Genomic DNA, 19902 nt, shown 5'->3' with positions numbered 1-19902 from the left:
ACGCCGCACCGGAAGTACATTATACACGTATTTGTCGATCGATTTACGTTACTGAAGGTACAACCCTAACGTAAAAAAAACAAGTCAGTTTGACAATTGACAGGCAAAAGGCAAAACAAATATAAATTCAATCAGGATTCGGGCTTTTTGGCGGGAAACGGGAACGGGACAGTTGCTTTCTTCATTGAATGATCTAAATAATTAATACGAAGTGGTGTTTTGTGGTTAATGATCGCATTAAGTTAGTCGGAAGACATTCGCGAGTGTTATTATATTGGAGTATTCAATAAACAAAGTGTATCTGCCTATTTTCGCTTCGTGTCAGGAAGCCGCTTCATAACTCAAAAGTTTATGCGGACTTTTGAGTTAATTCGTTTGGGGTTCGGAGTAGGAGTCTACTCCGAGGGTGGGGGCTTAGGTTTCATCATCATCACCTTTCATCATTTCATTAATCATCAAGAAAAAAATACGTCAGACATGGCTGTATGGGCATAGTTCCCTTTGCCTTACCCTTCGGGGAAAACCAAAACAAAAAAAAAAAAAAAATCAATCAGGATTCAGCTGTTTTAATTAGATTAGAATAATATTGTAAAAAATTAAATATATAACTATGGTTACGTCTTATTACATAATGAAAATGTCCCAACAAAAGAATAAAATTTATAATGAGGATTATTACAGTAACTTGTTGAACACTGTTTCATACAAGAAAAAGAAAACCAAATGCAGAGTTTGCCTCAAAGAAGGTACAGTACCAATTTACGGAGATGATGAAGAGATTCCCAAAACGTTGGCCTTCTTTGCAGACATCCAGATAAGCGAAGAGGACAACTATCCGAAATACCTATGTGATGTCTGTTTCAAGTTCGTAAAAAATGCAATTCTGTTCCGAAAGACTGCAAAACTATCTGAAGAAACTTTACGGCAACCAATGAAGGAAGAAGTAGACACATTTAACGACCACGATTACGACGACGGAGGTACTGAAGTTGACACAACCGTCAAATGGGATGATGACTTCAGTAATATCAAAACAGAGAAGAAAGATAAAGTTAAATATGCACAAAAAGTCACCTGTCATATATGCAAGAAAGTTATAAACCGGTCGTATATTAAAGAACATGTAACTATGCACGATCCTGACCACCATAAATATGTTTGTGAAATATGTGGCAAATTCTTTAGGCTACGTTGTGCATACTACAATCACCGTTTGAGACACAGGACAGATTTTCCATACAAGTGTCAATTCTGTCCTTACCGTGGACGTTATTCAGAGCTATTGAAAACTCACATGCGTACCCACACTGGGGACTATAGATATATGTGTACCGAGTGTCCAGCAAGATTCTTATTCAAAAGTAATTTGAACAGCCACATGTTGAAACATAAAGAACCTCAATTTAAGTGTGAGGCTTGTAAAAGAGCTTTCCATACTAAGCTAATGCTGCAAAGACATTATGAAGCAGATCATTTAGGTATCAAGAACCATGTGTGTTCTATTTGTGGGAAGGCTTTCGGCTACAGAAATGCTATGATGAAGCATCAGAGGCATGTACATAAAAGAGAAAAATCTCTATTTGGTAGAATGCCATCTTATTTGGAAGCCCAAAATAAACAGCAAACTGCCATGTAATAATTTATGGGAATTACCTAGTTAAGCAAAAGCAAATGAAAATAAGCAAAGCAAATGAAGCAAATGGAATTCTATAGTCTCTGCTTACCCCGGTGGGAAATAGGCGTGAGTTTATGTATGTATGTGTGTACCTAGTTAAGCTGTATACCTTTAACATGTCCAATGTACCTAAGTCATATTCTGTATTTAACATTTTTTCATGTCTGTAGAATGATAAATTATAGAAATTGTGTATTAATGTGACCAATTTGTTATTATACCTACTGGGTCATTTTTATTTTATTTATTCAATATGGTTTATCAAAGCGATAAATAACATCGCATTAAGCAAAAAAAAAAAAAAACATATATAAACTCGTGCACACCCTTTATTCCTAAGTGAACCCTAGGGTCACCTAGGGTGGTGCAGAGCTACAAAACTTGTAGCCACATTTAATAAGAAGTCCTAAGATCCAAATACCTGATAACAAAGCCTGATAAGCGCAACCATGAATCAATGTTTTACGTTCAAAAAGCCCGCCCGCTAGAATAAAAATCCATGCTACTGTAGATTCCAGCCATAAAAACAAAAAAGAAACTCGTGATGCGTTTGTTATTCCTAGTTTAACACCCGTATTCTCAGATGTCACTCAAGATTTCCTCCACTCGACTCAACCTTGGTTGAGGATTTTTGGTATTCATAGTTGACATTTACGTCCTCGACTTATGGTTCTTCCTCACTGGAGGTGAGTAAAAATTGAGGAATGAACTGTCAAATGTAAGGTACCTCGTGACCTACCTTAAGGACTACTCAACGCTTGAAATCCGTGCGAACGCTTGTTGTGACGATACTTTTTATATTACAAACTTCGATTTTTGTTATTAAAATGAGTGATAGTGACTTATATAGTGACTTTGAAGAGTTTATGGATTATGTTTATGATAATCCTTACGATTATCCGGCGCGGAAATATATCAGAGACGCTCAAAACCCTTTGGAATGTTACGACGAAGAACAATTTCAAAAACGCTTTCGATTTAGGAAAGATACCGTTGTTCATATGATATTGCCACTGATTGGATTGCAATCAAATGTAACCAACAAAGGGTTACCTTTACCACCCATATTGCAACTACTCATAGCGTTAAGATTTTATGCTACAGGAAACTTCCAGGTAAGTTAGCCATTCAAGCATTTATATAATTACTTATCTACAGTTATAAAAAATATTTACCAAACTATTTCTGTTTCAACAGATTGTTTGCGGAGACCTGCATAAGATCAGTCAGCCAGTTGTATCTAAAATCGTGGCTAAGCTATCGAAAATATTAGCAATGAAAGTAGTTGAGTTTATCAAGTTCCCTGGAGCACACGAGAGAGCCAACGTGAAGAGAGCATTTTACCAACGTGCTCAATTCCCAGGGGTAATCGGGTGCATTGACTGCACTCACGTACCAATTAAAAATCCGAGTCGGGAAAATGGAGAACTTTTCAGAAATAGAAAAGGTGAGTTCTCTATAAATGTACAACTAATATGCGGGCCACAAATGTTGATTTACGACATTGTGGCAAGGTGGCCAGGATCTGCCCATGATTCCCGCATATTCAGCAACAGCCGTTGTAGTATGCGCTTTGAAGAAGGGGATTTAGTAGGTGCTGGCATACTTTTAGGGGACAGTGGATATGCACAGTCGTCTTACACGTATACTCCCGTGCTAAATCCACAAACACCAGCTCAGGAGCGCTACAACAGATCCCATATCAGTACTAGAAATATTATAGAAAGGCTGAATGGTGTCCTGAAAAGAAGATTTGCTTGTTTAAGCAGGAAGCTTCAGAACAAAATAAAAAATGTCCCTAACATCATCGTGGCATGTGCTGTATTGCACAATATCAGTGTTAACACTAACCAAGAAATGCCAGAACCCTTGAGGTCAAGGATAGACCCACCAACACCTGTTCCAGACAATGAACGAGGTAGTATTATAAGAGCTAGTTTTATCGCAAGACATTTTAGTTAAGTATAATTTTGTTATGTTAGTTATGTTTCCTCAGCAAAAAGAACGCCTTTTGTACCACTTGCTTCTTGTATTTAAATAATAAAGAGTTACTGTATTGTGTTATGTACTAGTTTAGTTTCTATCTAGTTGTTAGATATGTATTAAATACCTATAATATTATGTTATAATTCATATAGAAAAAGTTCTTAGAAATATTCTTTAAGATTCCATTATTTGTATCATAGTTAAAATTAGTTATTGCTCCAAATACAAGGGATATGCTCAATAAAAAAAATGTTATAAAAACTATCAATTTATTTCTTTCTTTCCCTAGAAAGATGCAGCTCTGCTAGCTCTCGCTTAGCCCGGCTGCATAGCAGCAACTCCTGCGCACTTTCCTTTTCAAGGCGAGCTTTATGATATGTCTCCTCAGCTGCCTTTACGAGCCACTCCCGCTCTGCTACCCTCAATTTGTGTAGCTCCTCCTCCCTGTCCACTATCACCTGATATCTATCCTTTCGCAAGGTGAACTCCTGATTAATTACATGAGCCCGAATGTTCTTTGAAGCTGAAACGTAACAAGAAGATATGTTAAAACGCACGAAAGTTCTGTAGTTCTGTGCAATAAAGTATATTTGATTTGATTTGATTTGATTTGAAAGTTCACAGGCTTAATAAACACAGTTACTTATAATAAACGACATCGTATCAACAGTGGCTGCAAGTTGTCTTTGATTACTTGTGGCTCTGCCCACCCCATTAGGGCTTACGGGCGTGAGTTTATGTATGTGTATGTACTTATAATAAAAATATTTTTTAACCGATCCTTTTTACTCCGAAGTGAATACGTTTAACTGGCTAATATAAAAAAAGGTCACCACAAGTGCTGACAGATGGCCATCACATTCACAGATGTGAATGTAAACAAAAGATAAGAAAGCTCTAAAAACTTTTGTGGACGGAGTTGGGTCGCGCAAGATCAGCATGGGGTTTCTAGGAATTTGTTACCAAAAATACATTAGAAATTATTTTAGTTACTTATAAAGCAGATTTTGTTCAACAATATTGCTATAATAAGAATACCTTGAGTTTGAGAAGGTGCTCCATAATCATGTTCTCTCAATCCAGTTGATGGTCGACGAGGTAGCTCTACTTGTGCCACAGGAACAGACTCTACAAATAAAAAATTCCAAATATGTTACTTAAATAAGGTTACATAAGTGTTCATTAAACACACCTCTTTCTTAAAATCTTTAAAATCTTCACACTGGTTTAGATTACTTGTAATAATAATCAAGCCTATAGTTTTGTTTAAATGTACTAGATAATCAACTTAAGAAAATATCTAAGAAAATACCTTGAATTAGAGAAGGTGGCTCATAATCGGAGAGACGAGACCCGGCTGATGGACGATATTGATTATCCATTATTTCAATATCAACTTCCACAGGAATAGCTTCTGCAAAAAAGGCAAAACATAATGTATTCTGCAAAAAAAATATGTTGTTTATTGTGTTAGAAATGGCAAAAAATATAGCTTAACTATTATACTTTGTATTTGGGATGGTCCTTCGCCAGGTGAGGTATTAGCAGGGGCTGCAGGTGCAGGGAGATCGGGTACTGGGGCTAACATGTTGTGGTCCAACACCATATCTGGAATGAAAATGTTATCAATTGCTATAATTTTTACTTGCAAGAGCCACTCGGCGAAATTCTATTAACTTTCAACTGAACATAGAAAAGAGATATAAAAAACATACCTTTAGTAAGTGGAATAAGGTATGTATGTATATCCTGATAACTCACCACTATCACTATCAAACACGCCTTGTAGCTCTATATTTGTGGCATCCAAAAGAGCAGCATCAATAGCCTCCTGGGAGCCTTGAGAGGTACTAGCTGCATACAACCCACCTCCGGTCCTCATGCGTTCCCTTCCAAATTCAAATGAAAAAAAGAGAAGCTTAAAAATAACATTACTTACAGCATTGCACTCTGTTTTGTAACAATAGTAAATAATTAAATATTTACTTTTAAGAAAGTATATGATATTTTACCTTTTTTCTTGTGCTAGAAATTGTTTTCTTCTGGTTTTTAAATTGTCCCAACATTTTTTTAATTGTGCCTCTGTTCGCTAAAAGAAATCAAAGGTTTGTTTGTAAGTTTAATCAAAATCAGGAATGATATTAATATTATGTGCTACAATTAGGTACTTACTTTACTATTGGTCGCAATGGAGTTAAATTCTTGTGTAAGGCGTACCCAAGCCATTTTTTTTACATTTGCATTTCCAGCCCCAATAGTTGCAGCAGAATTTAATTTATATTTCAAAACTAATTCCTGCAGACACACTTTTTCGTGTTCAGTGAAAGTTTGTCTTGTTGATCCGCTCGACATTTTGACTTGATAAACACTTTTACAAATCTAATAAACACTTTCACACTCCACAAAGTAGTTTGGGACGGATGATAACTTGCTCAGTGCAAAGTAGTCTGAAATTTGTGTTTGAAATAAACAAAGCCGGTACCGCGAAATCAACTGTCAAAGTCGATTTGACAATTTGTTTGACGTTTAAATGTTCCCATAAACTACAAACGTGACCACAGCCAACAGAATTCTATCATGCTGCCAACAAAATAATACGAAAACAATGACGTCATACCTCCACTCTTCCTCGCTGGAGGAAACCTCCGTTAAGGTTGAGGTGCCAACTAAGAATACCGATTTCAAGGAGATTTTGAGAATCCCTTAAGGTGGCCTTGGCTGAGGACCGAGTGAAGGCAGTTTTGAGTAAACATCTTAGAATACGGGTGTAAGTATTCATGGATAATTAAGAATGGAAAAGGTGAACATGACGTTGAATAGTTTTCCATTTCATCTTATTACATCCATAACAAATAAACTAATAAAACTAAAACATCATTTACTATTTGACATATTCATTTTTTTAATCCTGGATCCCTTATCTGACAAAGACCTTCTGACGTCCAATGTCTATTTTGTAATGTTTATTTTCATTTCATTCAGAGAAATCTATTATATTCTCTTTGGAATTGGAATACTTGTCATAAGTATTAAATGGAGAAAAGTAACATATTTACTGCGTGATGGCAACTGCTTATTTTGGGTTAAAAATAATAAGACGCAATCGTCTCCGTCGACAGAAGAAAGAAGCTGAAAAGTTGAATAAAACCCCTCAACTACCCAGGATTTGTAGAATATGTTTAAATGAAGGTACGATATCTATTTACGGTGGCGATAGCGCTCCAGACATATCGGAATCCATCAGAATATTTGGCGAAATCGATATCGACGTAGACGACGACTATCCTAAATATTTATGTCAAGCTTGCAATTCTCTGCTACAAAATGCTGTATTATTCAGACACACCGCCAAGAAATCTGATATCTTTCTTCGTGAGAATCAGCAGAATGTAGAACTTTCAAATGAGTATGTAAACAATGTTGAATTTAGCGAAAATGATAACAGTAATGATGATGAATCATACGAGATTGGAACTTCCAAGTCTTACACGTGCAAGCTTTGCACATTAAGTTTTCAAAGTAATAATGAATATATTGCACATAAAAATTCAAAACGGCATAAGAATGTCCGCATACAGTGCCCAATATGTTATGGTTTGCTCACACCACAGTTGTATAAAAGGCATTTGGCGAGACATGAATCTGCTTCACATCTTATTTGTGAAGTATGTGGAAAAATGTACAGAAAAGATAATCTGTTACGGCATCTCCAATTACACAGCTTTGAGTTGCCTTATGAATGTCAAGTGTGCCCATACAGAGGAAGATACATTGATTCTCTGAAGATTCACATGCGAAGTCACACAGGTGATAAGCCATTTTGTTGTGACAAGTGCCAGTTACGTTTCCTGACCCGAAGCAATCTTAACAGGCACCTCCTAACGCATAGAAAAGATAGACCTTTCAAGTGTAATGAATGTGGACGAGGGTTCTACACAAAAAGAGATCTAGACGCACATTTCAAATCTGATCATGCTGGTATTAAGGAGTTTGGATGCCACCTATGTGGCAATAAATATGGCACCAGAAAAGCTTTAATGCGGCATGAATTAAGAGTACATAAGAGAGATAAAATGGTCAAAGGAAGAATGCCTTTATACTTACAAGCCGAGTACCAAAGAGATGTTATTGAATCTTAGTTAGAACATTTGAATTAAATAGCCACATATATAATTTTTCATTTAATTTAACACTGAAAGTACAATATAAAGTACCATTAAATTCTTAAAATGCCTTATAAATAAATAGCTGTTTTATAAGTTATATTGGACTAGAATAGATTTATTTGGCTAATACAATTTGTCATGTGCGTTGAGATTGTATAAAAAGGTATTAAGACAATGAGGTATGTATTTTAGTTTGGTACACATGAGGATTATAAACTCTATACAGGTATGAGAATGGTGCCAATTCGGGCAACCACCAACTTTGACAGGACTAAAACTAGTGCTATCACTTTGTTTCACTTATTGTAAGTGAAGGAGAGCACTAGATTAAGAGCTCTCAGTTCCCCCAATAGGCACCATTATTATACATCTAAACTCTTTGGTGTTCACAATAATTCTCTACTGCACAATGGAAGATTTATCAACAATGAGTTGTATATTTTATAAATAAAGGCCACATTATCACTTTTTGTTCCTTACGGACTTGATTTCATTTCACAATTACACAAACATAGAAATATTAAAAAGCTAATTTTAAAATGACAACATGGATAAATAGTTTACACATCTTATTTAAATATGAAAATACTTTGGTGTTCATTTTTAAAATGGAGAAAATAGCAGAATAACTGCACTCAAAAACTTGTCTTACAATTAAGTACATTAAATACACACTTGTGCTTATAAATGAATAAATATAGGATAACAACATTTATCGTTTAACAAGATAAAATATATTTTTAAATAATTTGTTGTAATACATGAATGTAGGTAGTACCAATAAGAATTTTATAAAATTTAGAGCTGTCAAAAAGTACTTACAAAAAGTAGGAACATTCCTGTAGGTGCATTCCCATACTCATTCCATTTTTTAATAAACACTCATTACTCATTTGTTGTGCATGGCTTGACACTGGCATGTGAAAATCCACACTTGCATAATTCACAATTTATAAATAAACTATTAATCATATGTTGTGCCTTCACTTTGTTTCTTTGCCTTATTAGTCATATGAAGGTCCTTTACACATGGTGACAACAAACATGACTGCAAATACGAACTCCAGTAGTTGGATGCACAACATGAGAGTGCACCAAATGTACTCTATTCGCAGCACCACTACTTGCCAGATGAGAAGATACAGCACACCAATGATGGATGGTATAGTCAACAGCACCGAGAACATTACTGGAATATCTGGCAACATAAATCACATTTTTTTATATTGTGATAAAAGAGAAAGAATATTGATAGTTAAGTGATTTGCTTTATGTAGCTGTTATGTTAGCCTCGCACCAAGCAAAAAGAAACAACAGACTTCAAAGAGAAAAATCATTAACATTTATCAAAAGCTTACCTCTTTCTTTGAGACTGCCTTTGCGCCCCAACAGAAGTCTTGCGGCCTCTATGACGAACAGACCAACCAGCATACCGTAGTCTTGGCCCAATTTCAGTGGATCTAGTTTAGTAGGATCCGTATCATCGTTGTATTTATCTATAATCACTACAGACTTGAGAATGAGAGTCCCCAGTTCACACATTGCAAATAGACCGAAATAAAATGAATTTATGTAGAGAAGAATTTCATACGCCAAACTAGCATTAACCATTGTGCAACGTTATCTTAAATAAATATAAAACACGATTTTAAGAAATTATTGAAAGAAAAGAAGCACTATCATTAAATAAATCACTAAAAAATCAAATAAAATTTAAAAATAGAATACGAGGAAATAGATCAAACAAATGACAGATGACAAAAAGGAAGGAAGTTTCTAAAGAATGTTGCCAGCATAGTAAAAAGTTAACTACCATACAAATACAACACATAAATAACGTTAGTTAACCGTCGTTAGCTCCTATATCATATTCGTAAAACGCCAAGGAGCTGCTCTTTTCCATTCACTATGTCTTAGTATTTAAATGAAAATTAAACAGTTTTATGACGAGGTAGAGCAGAGGACGAAGTGGTTTTTTTTTTATAAAATAAATTGTATTAATTTGTGTGTATCATGCGTTGCATTAGGCAACACCAAATTAAGTGCAACGAACGACGCGAGCGGGGTGGTTGTGCGGCACGTGTTCGTAATTTTTACTTCAATGCAGTTAAATTATTATGACTAGAAAAGTTTAGTTTGCACAATCAACGAGTTAAGACTAATAAAAGTGTGTTGTTGCCGTGTTATTGGATTATGATTCGGTAAGTTGCGTCAGGTGGCAGGGAGACGACCACGCGCTCAATGGGCACGTTCGGTATTTTATCGTCGATGTTTTATTTTGTTTAGCTATGCAAATATTTTATTTTTAAATTAGAATTGTAAGTGAAAGTTGGTACTGTAAAGAACTTCGTGGAAAAATGGAGGATATAGTAGTTAGAGTTACTAGTTGCTACCTAGTTTCTTGCCCTTATCAAATGTGAGGAATGCAGCTGCAGTGACCTGTTTCGTACAAGTTACTGTGGAAGTGAAGGGACCATTCGATAAAGAGGTCAATAGACGCAGCCCAAAAAGTGCGTTGACACTAATTCTTTAGTAGTAAACATCTGTCACTTTCATTGAAATTCATATGAGCACTTTAAATTTTGCAATTTTTTGGATTATCAAAACTTTGGGTCTAATTGGATCTTCCAGGTTTTCCTTATTGAAAAATAAATAAAGAAGTTTATTGCCTACCATTTTTTATTTTTAGTCTTTACAGTACAAATATTCTAATTAGAAAATAGGCAGATAAAACAAAACAATTTTCAAGCCCTATTTGTAGATTCATTTCATTCTTATTGTCTCAATAAACACAGATAACTTGTATTTGAACAACCTCATTGAATCATTTTTTTAGGTCTACAGTAGTGTTATAGCTATCAGTCAGATATCAACATCCTTTAGATGACGGCTAATCAAAAGTTTAAAGTAAATATATTTAATGAATGAAACTTTATGCCCAGTCATAGCCAGACATCCTGCCCATTAACATACAGGCAAACAAAGAGTTTAAATGACTCATGTTATAATGTTAATGACTTTCTTTTGTGTTTTGTTGAATGGTTCAATGGAACATAATAATATCTTTCAGAGAGAGTGCTTAATAAAAAATATGTCTGTCTGTGGTATTAGTAGATTAAAACAGTCCCTTGTAAAATACCTTTTCAAAAGATTTTTTTTTTTAAATCAAGTTACACCACAGTCCCATGCATATTGAGTAAAAGTGGAGCCATGCTTTGTAAATTGAGCACAGTTTGTTTTTTAAACTTCATCATTAGATAAATCGTGTGTGTTTTAATAGACACACAGTGAATCAAAGGGAATTGCCGAAACTATTCTTGGACATAAAAAAAAAAACTGAAATTTTGAGGAAAAATATATTTTTGTTGAAAAAGTCATCTTTAATAAGAGCAAGTTTCTCATTTGGATATTAAGATAATAAAAACAAACAATGAAAAGCATACTGCATTGAACAATTAGGTGCAATAAAATATGCTATTGTATTGTATCGATACAAATAGCTAGTGAGATCATAGGTTCCTCATGTAGAGTCGAAGAATTAAGACACATTTAGGTGCCTAATTTCCTTTATGAGCAATAAGCACACCCTTTATTAGGAAGAAAAGTTCGAATTTATTAAAATGAATGACTGAATATAATTTCATATTATTATATTATTTGTTTAGGCCAGGCGCGCACTACGAGTTTTTCGGCGGCATAATGTCGTACTGTAATACTGCGCCGCTGCGGAGGATCTGCCGTCAAGTGCGCGCAATACAATTTAAAACTATACAATTTAACACTGTATTACAGTGCGACATTATGCCGCTGCTTTTTTCTGCCGCGCGGCGAACTCGTAGTGCGCGCCTGGCCTTAGAGGAGAGACGAGTTGACATTATTTGATGAGCTAATACATCTATTACTATCCATTGTAATTTGTAACTGCAGCATTTTCGTAAAATAAACATATTTGTTTTTTAAGCTCTAGATAATACATATATGCATATTATGAGATAATGATTATATACATTCTAGATGTAAGATTACATATCTGAATTTCCAACTGGATTATCTTTTCTTCCACATCTTAAAACTTCTTAGATAATGTCAAGTAGCAACTTGATACGGTACGCAAATGATAAAAAATAGATATTACGATAAGATATAGTCAATGACAAAGCTCCCGATTATAGTTGCTTAGTAGTATACAGTTCAATGAATTTATTTATCTAATTAAGAAATAGATTACAAATAGGAGATACAACTTAACAAAACACACTTACGCTTACATAGTTAAGCATCGCCGCAGTCGGGTCATTACCCGACTGCGGCGAAGAAAAAGGAGGGTTATTTCTTCTGGCTCGAACCTGAGAAATCGTCTATTACCTTAAGCACACCTTGTCTTCGCGGCACAGCAACCACACCGCGCGCGGCGCGAATTTTATCGAGGGCTAATGTAGTGTATTGATATTGCTATCCTTGTCTCGGGCGCATACGTCATCTGAATACAGAGCAAGACAAACAGTCAGTCGATGCAGGACGGTCTGCCTGTACAGAGTGATGGTGTGTTGGCGAGCCAAATCATGGCAGTATATAAAAGGTGTACTCTACAGCTAGGACCAATAGTTACGTACGTACGACACATAGTCAGATGTAGTAGGACATCTATTTACATATAAAAAAAAGAAAGATAGCATTAGCTGGGTTTATTGGTGCAGCCTGCTGAACACTATACAAAAATCAAAGTTTTATCGTGCGCCGCCTAATGTATAAGTGCGGGCGAGACTCAGTCCGCACTTCCCCTTACTCCTTACCAAGACGTAAGATCCAGAGGGGGTGAGGTCGGCGCCCGATACGAATTGGCGCGGGGCGGAGAGTTAACGTCTCCTAAGTATACCACTCCTATACTACGTATACGAGACGTTACTCCTATGCGTATTATCTATAATAAAAGCCTCTTTTCCGTAAACATTTAGACATATTTTCATTTCCAATATCTGCATGATGACGCTGATAAGCTATCTGATGGCATATCTGCCGGATAAGTATCTGACAGCAGTACTAATTTCTGAGTAGACCATGAGACACTGCTGGGCACAGGCCTCCCCTCAATCAACCGGAGGGGGTATTTAGCATACTCCACTAATCTACTTCACTGCGGGTTGGTGGAGGTATTTTTACGGCTAATAGCCGGGACCAACGGCTTAACGTGCCCTCCGAAGCACGGAACCTTTTTTTCGGACAATCAGGTGATTCAAGCCTGTAAAGTCCTTACCAAACAAAGGACAGTCTTACAAAGTGATTTCGATAATGTCTCCATCGGGAATCGAACCCGGACCTCCAGATCGTGAGTAACGCTCTAACCACTTGACCACGGAGGCTGTTAATATTAGTAAAATATACATTAATGTAGCAATACCATAGGTTCTACGTAAAAAGTACTTATCAATTCTCAGCTAGCAATTGCTCAGATCGCTCTAGGATAGCTATCCTTACGAGGCCTCCATGCCGGTGTCATTAGGATAACCTTGATGACACGTTTATCGTCCGACAACAAAATCATTGACAATCGTCATCATCATCCATTAACCTGTATTTGTCGGCAACGACCATAGAGCGAACACGGCCTTAGAGGGTTGGCAACGACATTCCATAGCTTGGATTTGGCATTTGATTAAACAGTATTCTTTTGGGGCTTGTATTCCTCTTTTTAGTGTGCAGTCGGGTTTTTGTTTTACAATAATTATTTTTAAGCAAATGTTCCAATTCTGGTTTCATAGTTTACATTCCGTATGTTACAACACCTTAAATTCAGCATAAATTATGCTAATATTACCTACTATCTCGTATCTGTAATGCCTATCTGACATCCTGTTTGGATTCCCATATGACAAAACTAGTATCAGATAGATAGAGTTGATAGTAGATGCAAGTAGGGTAGATGAGATAATCATTTCCTAATCCGTATTCATTAAAAGGGGAGTAACGACCTCCGTGGTCCAGTGGATGATCCGGAGGTCCTGGGTTCGATTCCCGGTGGGGACATATCACAAAAATTACTTTATGGTCCCTAGTTTGGTTAGGACACTACAGACTGATCACCTGATCGTCCGAAAGTATGATCCGTGCTTCGGAAGGCACGTTAAGCCGTTGGTCCCGGTTACTACTTACTAATGTAAGTGAGTAGGTAGTCGATACATGTCAGGGGCCTTTGGCGGCTCAATAGTAGTAACCCTGACACCAGGGTTGATGAGGTTGGTACTCCGCCTCACAACCCACACGATAGAAGAAAAGGGGAGTTTCGGAGCGTGTCTAGTAGATTTTGATAATTGGGTAGTTTTCTAGGCCAAAGATAAATTATGAAATTCTGATTACTAAATAGAGGCAGATTTATAATTGGCGAAAAACGTTTTGTTTGACCAGCCATAACATCTTAATTCGAGGGAAAGAATTTATACTACATACATAACTTACTTAGAAAAGGTTTAATACGATCTACTCTGAACCGGCGAGCGTGTATGAAACGATTGATGAATGTGGAGGAAGCAAGAGAAGTGTGTCAGGATCGAAGCAAATGGAATTCCATAGTCACTGCTTACTCCGGTGGGGAATAGGCGTGAGTTAGTGTATGTATGTACATAACTTAATGTGTTCCTATTTATAACACGGTTCGGACGGTTTTTTAGAAAAGCTCTAACGAATGTGAGTCTATTTGCTTATAGAATGTCAGTGATTAACAGTAATGTTATTGAGTTCTGGTGTTTGAAGGACTTCCCTTTTATAGATTACTAGCGACCCGCCCCGGCTTCGCTCGGGTGCAATGCTGAGGAAAAAATGAAATTATTTACGACATCACATCAAAAATGACAGCATTTCTCCACTATTTAATGGATGTTATATTATACATATAAACCTTCCTCTTGAATCACTCTATCTATTTAAAAAAACCGCATCAAAATGTGTGCGTCAAGCTAGCGGCCTCAAAAAAAAAATGGGCACGAAAAAATAATTTGACCATACCAAAAAATAGTACTCTTATTGAAAAAAATAGTACCTGTTGTAAAAAAATTAGTACCATCACGGTTCTGGATTTATAGCCATGTTTTATTGCACTTGCTAGCTTGACGGTGAGCGAAATTTGGCGAGAGTTAACGACAAGGTCTTTCGCTTTGATTTAAACGCCAAAAAATAGTATCGAAATAGTACTCACCCCCTGCAAAATACCGAAAGTAGTACTTCAACGGTTCCAAAGTTATAAAGGCAGTTCTTTGATCCCGCTAGCTTGACGTTTTGAAAATACCTATTATCTGGGGAACGCTTGCATACTTCAGTATGTAACTAATGTCAATAAACTCGTATGAAATAGTACTCCCTACCATCATAATTTTGATCCGATTCTCTTTGTAGAAATGTTAAACAATCATCATAACCTATGCCATACATTTGTTGTTGATACAGTCACGTAGACAATTACATAACCTCACAATTTATTCGTAAGTATTGCCATTTTGGAGGTCTACCCTACCATTTCTTTGCACTTCAGTGCTGCTATTACAAAAAATTCCTATTGCATACACCCATATGCACTAATTTTAATAGAAAATGGCTGCATGGGTCTAGTTCTTATCGAAAACAATCTGTGATTTTAATACATCATAATACATTTTTAATCTGCTGTTTTATTTTATAATTTATACCTTCATGTTGAATTTGTTACGGATCGAAGTGTTTGTTAATAAACAATTTGCAGTATTTGTAGAATAACTCAAAGAGTTTCAACAATGATATTACTTTCATCTAACAACCCTGGCACTTCACCAATTTTTACCCAAAAATGGGGAAAAATACTGAAATCTGACAACATTCTTGACCATGTGTAATAATTTTGTTCGCGACTGTACTCGTCTTGATAAATGTATGACATAGGTTATAATGACTTTTTGACATATTTCTACAAAGAGAATCAGGTCCAAATTATGATGGTAGAGAGTACTATTTCATACGAGTTTATTGACATTAGTTACAAACTGAAGTATGCAAGCATTCCCCAGATAATAGGTATTTTCAAAACGTCAAGCTAGCGGGATCAAAGAACTACCTTTATAACTTTGGAACCGTTGAAGTACTACTTTCGGTATTTTGCAGGGGGTGAGTACTATTTCGATACTATTTTTTGGTGTTTAAATCAAAGCGAAAGACCTTGTCGTTAACTCTCGCCAAATTTCGCTCACCGTCAAGCTAGCAAGTGCAATAAAACATGGCTATAAATCCAGAACCGTGATGGTACTAATTTTTTTACAACAGGTACTATTTTTTTCAATAAGAGTACTATTTTTTGGTATGGTCAAATTATTTTTTCGTGCCCATTTTTTTTTTGAGGCCGCTAGCTTGACGCACACATCAAAATCCGTTGCGTAGTTTTAAATATTTAAGCGTACATAGGGATAGAGGGACAGAAAAAGCGACTTTGTTTTGTACTATGTAGTGATTTTGTCCACAGATAACACATCGACACCGTGCCTTCACACATGCCTGTATCAGGGTTATGATAGTGGTGTTCGTGTGAGATGGAGATGTCGCACCAGGGTGGGGCGGAGGCCGAGAGCCTGTTACGGCCGGAGCGCAACGCCGTCGTCATGCACGGCAGGCAGGGAGGTAAGTCACTCCTTTTTTCCGAGGGTTGTAAGGTCGATGACCGACCGTATCAAAACTGACGGGTTAAAAAGGCCACAAGCTTTTCACTTAAAAAGCAATATAGCTATTATTTGAGGAGCTCGGTGGCGCAGCGGTTAACGCGCTCGGTCTGCGATTATCGAAGTTAAGCAACTTTCGCAAAGGCCGGTCATAGGATGGGTGACCACAAAAAAAAAGTTTTCATCTCGAGCTCCTCCGTGCTTCGGAAGGCACGTTAAGCCGTTGGTCCCGGCTGCATTAGCAGTCGTTAATAACCACCAATCCGCGCTGGGCCCGCGCCGCGTGGTGGTTTAAGGCCCGATCTCCCTATCCATCCATAGGGATGGCCCGTGCCCCAGCAGTGGGGACGCTAATGGGCTGATGATGATGATAGCTATTTGCTATAATTTATATGTCTGTTACTATTAAATTAGAAGGTTAAAAGAACGGTGTACAGCGCCATCTGTATATTTTTCCGGAACGTGGCCTGAGAAGTCCCTCATTACGGTGACTCAAGGAATATTTATAGCAAAGTAAGTATAAGTAAATACGTTTTGCTACAAATACTACCCACGCAACGCAAATAGCTATATTGTAAACAAAACGCAAATTCTATTCGTAACAATTTTAGAACAAGTTTTCTTTACACACAAAGTTCTCTATTTGAAATGTTACCTATTTAAAAAGTTTCCGAATTAAATGGGGAACTAAGAGGCATGGAAGCAATTCATATAAAAAAGCAATATTGCTATTTGACATTTGTTCACATAGCGCACTTATTTTTTTATATGCGCAAATGTCAAATAGCAATATTGCTTTTATTAGATGAATTGCTTCCATGTGGCGTTTTAAACCCTCTAGTGCTCTGTTCTTTGCATAATAAATCTGCGTCTCGGTAGCGTAAAACCAATGGAGTGCGGTATTCTACGTACCTATCCACTCCGGATTCACTTATCTTCGCTAAACGAATTAAATGGAACCCATTTTGGTATAGGTTCGACGGACAAATGGTTTAGATTAGCTACAAAACACCGAACATAATTAGGCATTTTTCAAGGTCGTTTCATTAACGCACCTAGATTTATTTTTTATAGGACTACCTGTCCTGGGTACATATAGTTTCAGCAGGTAGATTATTTAAAAGTATTTAAAAAAACTATCATTGTATATTTGCGGAAAAGCACAAATAAAAAACAAAAGTCGACCACCGTTCGGGGTACACACAATAGAGCGAGTAAAAAGTTTTTAATTATATACTTTTAAAAATGCAGTCTTTTTGGTGTTGCCCTTGGGTAGCTAGGCCATGGAGCAAACACGGACCTACGCCGGAAATATATAAAAAATAGAACAAGTGGCTCAAACATCTTCTTGCAGAGGGGAACGCCTGCGTATGTCTACTCCCCCCGTGTTGCTCTTTGATTTAATATATAATATTTAATTACGTGTTGAGTTCATCATCACCAGCCCATTGCAGTTCACTGCTGGACATAGGCCTCTCCCAAGGCGCGTCACAAAGCCCTATCCTTACGTATCCAAGCGCTTCCAGCCACCTACTGCAAGTCGTCCCGCCATCTTGTCAGGGGTCGACCCTCACTGGGTTTCCCTAGACGCGGTCTCCACTCCAGAAAACGCATATTAGCACCAGCGGTGCTAACATTATTTTAATGATATTCTTAAAAGTACGATCATGATGAAAGAGGGCATTTAATACTGTTGATGATGGGTTGCACAGTAACAAAATAAGACTTTGAGAACCACTTGTTATACCTACGCTGAATATAATGAAAAAGAACATTCCCGCAATCCGGATATTTCTGTAAAGACGCTCATTGTTCTTTCGCAAGGCACCTAGATATCTAGAACCATAGTAAAATCTTCTCACTGAGCACAAAACCCGGAATGCAAAAATCTGTGTCTCACTAATGTAAAGATACGTATGGATTATTGACGTTCAGTCAATGACCACCTGGTAACCGTAGTCTCACCCCGGACACTTCATACAAAACACCTCGTTTTGACAGTACACATTGTCGTTATCGTACACGCGCATCTGTGTGTGCGACGTCTGACTCCTATACGATTGAAGACTAAAGTAAGACCGAGGGGGTGAGGTAAGCCTAGCTCAGCCGCTGGTGGGGGACGGAGAGTTGCCGTTTTAAGTATTATATTCTAGGTTGGGATGGGCAGAATATACACGTAGATGAGCGTCTACATACATACATAAACTCACGCCTATTTCCCACCGGGGTAAACAGAGACTATGAGCGTCTAGTAGGTACATATATTATACATAATTATAACACATAATATCGGGTTCTTACCGCGTCTAAAGTACGGATATGAGACTCCCGATATACCGGTACATATATATATATATATATATATAAATATACTGAAAAAGAAATGAACAAAGAACGTCTACGAATAAAACTAACTAATCTATTTGGAATTTGAATATCACAGTCACATGAATGAAACGTGTGCTGCAAAGTGTGTGTAGCATGTTATGTAAACATTGATTCTCGCCACATGTGTCATGTGGTCTATCAAGACTGGACAACAGCGTCTCAGGAAATTACGTACTGTGTCATTGTCATACACGAGTCATACATGTCGCACATCTAGTACTACAATGGCGTTACATAGAGCATCACCCTTGTATGTAGGCAGAGATGTTTAGTACGGTCACGAGCATTAAATCAAATCAAATCAATTTATTAAATAAATAAATAATTAATAATAAATAATAAATTTATTTATTTAATATGTATTGTAAACCCCAACTTGTAAACCCAAATTGTACAAATCAATTTTATAAAATAAATCAATTTATTATTATTATTATACTCTTTGATACCATGTCACATTAACTTTTTTAACAAATTAAACCGTAAGTCTTACTAAATGTCAAATATGATAGTGCGACAGGGTTCTAAAGTGGTTACATGATATTGCTCATGGCACACACATTCCTCGCCAGCTATGTTTAAGTCCCATGGAATAAAGAGCCTATTCTCCTGGAAACTACATAATATCAGTTATCTATTTTGTTTTGCTCCGACCCGGACTCACTCCGCCAGAGCATGGTAGTTATTTTCTCTGGTGTTACATACTGTGCAGTCTGGAGATTTTTAGAGGAATGTGCCCAGAGCGGACACGCATACTTATAACCAATAACTTTCTAGGGATTTTCATATCTGCAAACCAAGGCGATATCAATTTTATAATTCAAACTCGTAAAGTCATATAACATAAATAGCCTATATACGTCCCACTGCTGGGCACAGGCCTCCCTCCCTTTCCAATGGAGCATACTCCATCACGCTGCTCCACTGCGGGTTGGTAAAGTCATATGCAGTGGTTATATGTTTCATCAACATCAATTTAAGAACCTCGCTCTTGTCGGTGCAGCATTTTCCATGC

General features: G+C 36.9%; 6 protein-coding genes across 6 annotated transcripts in view; 4 read left to right on the top strand and 2 right to left on the bottom strand.

Annotated features, from left to right (window-relative positions):
* Positions 1-550: 550 nt before the first annotated feature.
* Positions 551-1899, top strand: LOC126377146 (zinc finger protein 728-like). The gene has a single exon (XM_050024830.1). The coding sequence runs from the start codon at positions 611-613 to the stop codon at positions 1634-1636; it is 1026 nt and encodes a 341-aa protein (XP_049880787.1). The 5' UTR covers positions 551-610; the 3' UTR covers positions 1637-1899.
* Positions 1900-2241: 342 nt separating this feature from the next.
* LOC126377143 (putative nuclease HARBI1) lies at positions 2242-3819 on the top strand. Its single transcript, XM_050024822.1, has 2 exons — positions 2242-2790; positions 2873-3819. The coding sequence occupies exons 1-2, from the start codon at positions 2503-2505 to the stop codon at positions 3635-3637; spliced, it is 1053 nt and encodes a 350-aa protein (XP_049880779.1). The 5' UTR covers positions 2242-2502; the 3' UTR covers positions 3638-3819.
* Positions 3820-3913: 94 nt separating this feature from the next.
* On the bottom strand, positions 3914-6434 carry LOC126376962 (uncharacterized). Its single transcript, XM_050024515.1, has 7 exons — positions 5834-6434; positions 5674-5750; positions 5423-5550; positions 5168-5269; positions 4974-5075; positions 4700-4789; positions 3914-4184 (listed from the first exon to the last, which is right to left on the bottom strand). The coding sequence occupies exons 1-7, from the start codon at positions 6011-6013 to the stop codon at positions 3931-3933; spliced, it is 933 nt and encodes a 310-aa protein (XP_049880472.1). The 5' UTR covers positions 6014-6434; the 3' UTR covers positions 3914-3930.
* Positions 6435-6599: 165 nt separating this feature from the next.
* LOC126377142 (gastrula zinc finger protein XlCGF17.1-like) lies at positions 6600-8306 on the top strand. The gene has a single exon (XM_050024821.1). It carries the CDS (start codon positions 6724-6726, stop codon positions 7798-7800), a length of 1077 nt encoding a protein of 358 aa, XP_049880778.1. The 5' UTR covers positions 6600-6723; the 3' UTR covers positions 7801-8306.
* On the bottom strand, positions 7830-9590 carry LOC126377239 (uncharacterized). The gene is made up of 2 exons (XM_050024949.1): positions 9186-9590; positions 7830-9025 (listed from the first exon to the last, which is right to left on the bottom strand). Exons 1-2 carry the CDS (start codon positions 9436-9438, stop codon positions 8832-8834), a joined length of 447 nt encoding a protein of 148 aa, XP_049880906.1. The 5' UTR covers positions 9439-9590; the 3' UTR covers positions 7830-8831.
* A 278-nt stretch (positions 9591-9868) lies between these two features.
* The window catches only part of LOC126377095 (equilibrative nucleoside transporter 1), a 49849-nt gene continuing 39815 nt past the window's right edge, over positions 9869-19902 (top strand). The window contains exons 1-2 of the mRNA XM_050024752.1: positions 9869-10028; positions 16307-16461. Coding sequence (XP_049880709.1) covers positions 16374-16461 — 88 coding nt within the window. The 5' untranslated portion in view covers positions 9869-10028; positions 16307-16373. The remainder of the gene's footprint in view (positions 10029-16306; positions 16462-19902) is intronic.

Source organism: Pectinophora gossypiella, chromosome 22 (assembly GCF_024362695.1).
Source record: "Pectinophora gossypiella chromosome 22, ilPecGoss1.1, whole genome shotgun sequence".
Classification (NCBI taxonomy): domain Eukaryota; kingdom Metazoa; phylum Arthropoda; class Insecta; order Lepidoptera; family Gelechiidae; genus Pectinophora; species Pectinophora gossypiella.
The sequence above is the reverse complement of the archived record's forward strand: the minus strand, read 5'-3'. Positions and strand labels throughout refer to the sequence as shown.